Consider the following 6,438-nt stretch of genomic DNA (forward strand, 5'->3'; position numbering starts at 1 on the left):
ACTTGTGCTCTAGACCCTTCCCCAGCTGCTTTGCCCTTCTCTGGACACACTCCAGCCCCTCAAGGTCCTTCTTGGAGTGAGAGGCCCAAAACTGACCCCAGGATTTGAGGTGTGGCCTCCCCAGTGCCGAGTCCAGGGGGACAATCCCTGCCCTGGTGCTGCTGGGCACACAGCACACATGCAGCCCTGTGGCACAGCTCTGGCCGAGGTGTGCCAAGGGTCCCTGCCCCCCAGAGCATTGGCTCCAGAGCCCCATACGGTCTGGTTGCCACATGCACACTGGAGAAGGCAGGGACAAGGACACCCGGGACAGGATGGAGTAGGGTGGAGGGGATGCCAAACCAGAGCAATGAGGCTTGGAAAATTCTCCTGTGGTGCCAAGAGGGCAGCCCTGGGCAGGGGGTGCTTCACTCACTTCTGTGCCCCGTCGGAGGCAGCGGTGTCCCGGGAGGCAGCGGCGGTGCCCGCGCCGGGCAGGCAGCGCTGCAGGGAGCTGTACCCAAACCACATGTTCTTCACCACGACTCTGCAGAGACCTGGAGGGGCAGAGCACTGGGGTGGGCACAGGCACACGGGCCGCTCTGAGCAGCCCGTGCTTCAGCTGCCCTAAGCTGGGGGCGTGACACTGGGGCTCCAGGTTGTGCCTGTAGAGAGGCTGTAGATAATCCTTCCCCCATGGGCCATCTCCCTTTCACCTTTCATCTGCTCCCCACGCTCCTCCAGACTGCCTGTGTGCAGGGCAGAGCTCATCCCGTTCAGGAGGCTGGTGCAGGAGTGCCAGGGGAGCCACGGGGAGGCACGGGCACCAGAACCCACCTCTGGCTTTCAGTCTTTGTATTTCTTCTGCAGGAACTTCAATGAGGTCGTGCCTGCCCTTCTCAGGGCTCTGGACCAGGTACGCCCCACTGCTCGGCTCCTGCCCGCTCAGGTCCAGCTTCCTGACCTCCAGCCCTGTGGAGGGGTAAAATTAGGGACTGAACCAAGGTTCAGGCTCCCTCCATAGCTACTGCTACAGCAAAGTACCACAAGGACATTATAACCCCAGCCAAGACCCACAGCAGCAGCAGAAAGATCCCTTTCAGTGCAGACCACGTGCTCAGTGTGTTCTTCCTGTGCCCAAAGGTTTCTTACAACCCTCTTACAGTCCACAGTGTGAGAGGTGCCCCCACACTGTGACACTTCTGCATGGAGGAAATGGGGAGATGGCTGCAGGGCTAGCAAGAGATGAGCCAGAGGAGAAGAGGTGCCAGGAGTGGACTGGGAACCAGAGGGGATGACTGAGCTGAGTCCCGGTGAGATGCTTTCCCCCAGCTCTGCCAGTGCCACTCACCCACGTTCCCGTGCTGGATCGTGATCTTCGTCCTCCCTGTGGTCAGCAGGGGAGCTAAGTGTGACATCATTCTGTCACAGAGCTCAACTACAGCCATGGGCCCTCTGATAACCTGCAAACACAGGGACAGCAATGGAAACCAACGTCACCTGCAGCACAGCTCACACGAGTGCCCTTAAACTTTCCCTTTCTTTGTTTTCTTTATTAAAGGATGTTCCCAGATCCTTTCACAGGGAGAAGAGACTGGCAATGAAGGAAACTTGCTGATTTTTATACAAAGCCATTAAAACAGCATGGAATAACCTAACCAAATAAGCTGCTTGGAAAGAAAGCAGATTTTTAGACCTGCCTCTCGATTTTGGCAAAGCTGCAAAACAACCACCCTCTCTTCCCAGAAAAGCTTTAACCCAGAACTAGATGCCACTGCTGGGAGGGTAGCAGGTGACTGGACCCTTTACTCAGGGTCCTGTGTGTGCTGGGCAGCACAAGTGCCACCCCCATAGCACACACACTCAAACCTTTTCTCCTACAGCAGATGGACCTGCTGCACCAGCTACGCTGGGCCAGAGCTGGTTTTGTGCCACTGTGGGGAAGCTGTGAGTAATTGTGGCCACAGAGACCTAAGCAAGTCTGAGCAATGAGGTAAACTCTGAACTATTCAGCATCCTTTCGTCTCTGGAGGTCCCTGGCGTGGTTCCTGGAGCACTGGCCAGGCCAGACACTGTCACACATCTCCCAGGGACAGGTGGAGAGTGCAGACCATACAACAGACACAAAGACCCATGTGAGAAGGGAAGAAGCTAATGGAGAAAATCCTAAAGGGGGTGGATGATGGAAACCCCTCACACAAAGCCTGACGGTGTTTTGAACAGCGTGGGGGCTGATGACAGATAGGCCCTTGGCAGCTCACCCATGGAAAACACAACCAAGTACAAAGTGAAGGGCACTGCCCTGCCAGAGGCAGCAGGATGTGGGAGCAAGGAATATGTGTAAGCCCATAAATCCAGGCTGACAAAATGGAGAAGCCTGAAGAGAGCTGAGACAACCACTGGAGGGGTGTGCAAGGAAGGCACCACTTGACTGCATTTTGGGGCAACAGTAAGGAGCCAGCCCTTATCTGAGCTGGCAAAGTGGCTCCACGCCCATGCCTGCAGCATTTTCACAAGCTCCAGAATCTCACCAGAAAGGCTACATGTGACCCTGCAAGGACAGGTCCTCAGCCTGTGGTCATGCAGCACGTCCAGGAGCTGCACACACAGCAAGATGAACAGACGTGGCACACAGTGGCCACACTGCTGGTGACACTGTTACCTGGCTGACTGATGACCACACTTCAACATTCTGCTCTTCCAAGATTAACTCAGTCACTTCCACGTAATAGTGTCCCAACTGCTCCAACATCTCCAGCTCCTCTCCCTCCTGGACTTCCACAACAGAAACTTGCTTTAGCAATCGAAGCACTGAAAGGAGGTCAGAGGCCTCCAGCACAGGTGTCTCTGCTTCCCTCAGAACAGTTGCCAAGACATCAAGAGCATCGAGAGCAACAGAGAGGTTCATGTCTTGGACATCACTTGTGAAGACATTCTCAGGAATCTGCCAGAGAAAAGATGTTTTAGTTCAGTGCAGAGCCCTGACTCTGCCTGATCATCAGCCACACCTCAGCAATGCCCTGCATGCCCTTGCTGGTGTCAGGACCCCTACCTGCCTGGCCAACCAGGCGTAACTTAGGGAAGCAATCTGCTTTGACATTTGAAACTCTTGTCCAGGCTCTCAAGCTCAGTGAAATGAGCCAAACTGAAGAAATATTTTGCTTTTTTCACTAGAGGACAAGTTACAGCTGCATTGGTCGCACCCTCCAAGAGCAGCTCAGAAAGGCCACAGGAATAACTGCTGGCCAGGTGCCTTCAAACACCAGCAGGTGCCAGCGAGCCCACCCGCATGGCTCCCGGGGCCAGCGGGCGCTGCTGGGGCTCAGGACTCACCACACTCCTCTCCGCCAGCGCGTTCACGCGGCCCACCAGCGAACGCCTGGATTCCAGCTGGGCTCTCTGCAGCTGCCAGTATGCATCTGAATGGAACAAGAGCACAACCACTGCTGGGGGGTCGAGCAGCATGTGAACAAGGCCACACTCAGAGCCTGGGCAACAGTCCTCAGGTGGTGCCTAAGTTCGTGGGGCAGTCAGCACGAGGAGTGTCCACAGCTGCACCTTACTCTGGCACAAGATCCCACCTGGAGGGACAGCCTAATGCTTCTCTGCCTCCTCCCCACGTCCCCCAGCCAAAGTCTGGAGATGCCTGGACTGGGAGGCACTCTGCAGCACTGCCTGCAGAAGCTGTGTGACATGCACAACCACTGCCTAACTGGAGAGCAGCAAAATAACCTGTCAGAGCACATGCAGCTGAAGCAGAGTCACAGCTACAGCAGGTTTTGTATGCGGTTGCTTTAGAGCGAACATGAGGCCTCCCCACCATTTGCCATCTTCCTAGCTAGAACCTCCAGGAGAGAATGCTGTGGAAGTAATGAATAAATAAATAACAGACACTGTACCCTTTCTGTGGCAACAGATAAAAGGCAAAGATTGTGAACAAGGTGTGTAACTGAATCCACTGCTGCCAGCTTCAAAAACTAGGCATTCCTCAACAGGCCCTGTGGAAACACAAAGAGAAGTCCCAGGTCCCTCAGAGACACACTGTCCCCAGCAGGTATCACGCTCCCAGCGAGCAATCCACTAATCCCATCAAAGACAAAGGCTGTGAACCACTCCTCCAGCAGCCCCAGAGCCAGGGCAGAGCAGGGACTGGGCCCAGAAACTGCTCCCAACCCGCCTGGTAAATCCCCTCCAGAAGGAACTCAGAGGAGACAGCAGTGCCAGGTCCTGAGCTCACGATTTATCAGTAATGTCACACCAGTCTGGCTGAGACCGAATCCCTCCTCCCAGCAGTGTCCATTTCCTCAGTGTGAAGCCCAGAAACAGCACTGCTGACGAGTAACCCATGTCCCTCACTAGAAGAGCAAGTGTCAATAGCTCATGACTTCTGAGCTCCTATCTTTGCTGGGGTCACTGCAGGGGTCTTCAATGACCAAGGGTTTAGAGATGACTGGGCCTCTGAGTATGATTCATAAAGTGCCCAGCCCATCTCCGGATGTGCTTCTGGCTTTCCTATCCAAAGCAGAAGCATCCTCCCACAACCTGCACCAAACTCCCTCTTGAAGGATGGGACTGGCCTCCTAGACTATCCCTCCACGCTCACCCCCTGCTGCAGAAGGGAGCTGGAGCAGCAAGGGCAATGAGACTTACCGGGGCAGAGAAACTTTGTGGTCACTTCCTGAACGGTGCTTTCAACCTCCAGAGCATTTGAGCTCCACCCAAATACAAGGTCTTGCTCCAGCACCCAGCAGGACCGAACCTTCTCAATCTGCTCCGCGCTGAGGACTCTCTGCCAGATGTGCAAGTCAGTGATGTTCCCACTGAAGGACTCTTTCTCCCTGAAGGTGCCCCCCAGGGAATCCTGATCCTGCCCAATTATGAAAGTGCCCTGGCCGCCGATGGCCGGGGGGGCAGCCGGCCCCGCAGCACACAAGCCACTGGCAGCTGCCCTCCTTTTACCATCGGCATAGATGGCCCAGGTCCCGTTCTCCCTCTGCCAGGCCACGCAGAAGTGATGCCACTGTCCATCAGCACGGAACACGGGCAGGTATGGGGAATGGTGCTCGTGGACTATGAGAGCAAAGCGGACAAAGCCCTCCTCGTCGACAAAGCCGCGGAGCTGGAACTCGTTGATGGAAGCTGGCACAGCGTAGGAGAAGATGGTGGCGATCTCCTGGCTCCTGGTGTCCCACTGGAGGTGAGCACAGGCTGTGACAGCAGGCAGGGCTGGGAAGGCAGAGAGCACCCTCGCGTACTTCGTGTCTGTTTTGTCTCTAAATACAAGGACTGGTACAATGTGGTCCCCTAGAAGGAGGAATTTCCACCAGCATAAAGGAAGAAGCAGGTGCCAAAGCCTGCTCATCTTCCACCTGGATGAAACCATCATTTTTATTTGCCTCCTACTCAGGCTAAGAACTCATGGACATTGCAGTCAAGGACATCCCATGAGCATGCAACAAGGCTTCTGCTTCCCCCATGCCAGCTGAAATTGTATCATTTTAGCAAGTGTCATTTCTAGAAACTTAGTTTTCTAGCAAATAGGTTTGTAAACAGTGAATATGGAAGGAACAACGTGTTCCCAAGCATCCCATGTATAGCAACCAAGAGCATGGTCAAATAAGACTTTTGAGGCTTCTGCCACGTGGTGCCTTTCTGGCTGGGGCACGCCCGTTCTCATGGTCCTGTCTCTAACACCATTGCTCTGCAGCACCCACACATCACCAGTGGTGGGACTGAGCAAAGCCAGACTGGCTCTACAGGGGGATGGTGGTGGAGGACAGGGCAGAGGAGCCCCTTTGCAACTCCCTTCTGTTGCAGTGCTGTAAAATACCTGGGCAGTGACCAGCTGCTGTGCAGGGATCACTGTTATTCATGCTGCCAGCTCCAGCTGCTGACTAGAGGTCCTAGGTGTTACCACAGTTACAATAAAAAACGAGTGGTAACTTTTCCAGTCAGATTAATTTTTCAGAATGAGAAAGACCCAGCAGTGAGCACATCTCCAAACAGCCTGAGCCCGCTTATACTCACGTCTCCATCTGGGTTTGTGCAGGACATCATCCCTTTCATTTAGCCAGAGAGAACCCCTGATGTGGTGGGACTGCAGCAGCGTGCTGAAGGAAGCCAGCTCACCATCTTGGGGTTCAAAAAGCAACTGAGCAAAGCGTTGCTCACAGTATCTGTCTGCGTGCCACCAGTCCAAAGCAGTGGCCACATATTCATACATGTGTCTGGAGGTCTCAATTGTAACAGGACCAAAACCTGGAGAAAGACACACACAACGTGGAGAAACAGAAAGCCTCTCTGACCCTCCGTGGTGCCACGTACACGACAGGGTCAGCCTCCTGCAGCATCCCCAACCATTTACTAATACTGCCTGGTGCACCCCGGAGGAGCTGGAGGCAGAAGCCCTTGGGATGTTCAGTGGGCACAGTGTGACAGGAAGGGCCAGACTACACTGGA

At 54.6% G+C, this 6,438-nt stretch overlaps 1 protein-coding gene across 1 annotated transcript in view; it reads right to left on the reverse strand.

The window, feature by feature from the left end:
* Nucleotides 1-6,438, reverse strand: part of GPR144 (G protein-coupled receptor 144) — a gene marked incomplete at its 3' end in the record, with an annotated part of 22,225 nt that overhangs the window by 15,088 nt on the left and 699 nt on the right. The window contains exons 3-10 of the mRNA XM_008936323.1: nucleotides 6,007-6,237; nucleotides 4,630-5,283; nucleotides 3,879-3,977; nucleotides 3,313-3,398; nucleotides 2,642-2,923; nucleotides 1,331-1,442; nucleotides 817-951; nucleotides 416-536 (exon numbers count right to left, since the gene is read on the reverse strand). Coding sequence (XP_008934571.1) covers nucleotides 416-536; nucleotides 817-951; nucleotides 1,331-1,442; nucleotides 2,642-2,923; nucleotides 3,313-3,398; nucleotides 3,879-3,977; nucleotides 4,630-5,283; nucleotides 6,007-6,237 — 1,720 coding nt within the window. The remainder of the gene's footprint in view (nucleotides 1-415; nucleotides 537-816; nucleotides 952-1,330; nucleotides 1,443-2,641; nucleotides 2,924-3,312; nucleotides 3,399-3,878; nucleotides 3,978-4,629; nucleotides 5,284-6,006; nucleotides 6,238-6,438) is intronic.

The sequence above is a fragment of the Merops nubicus genome, unplaced genomic scaffold, assembly GCF_000691845.1.
Source record: "Merops nubicus isolate BGI_N331 unplaced genomic scaffold, ASM69184v1 scaffold36162, whole genome shotgun sequence".
NCBI classification, from domain to species: Eukaryota; Metazoa; Chordata; class Aves; order Coraciiformes; family Meropidae; genus Merops; species Merops nubicus.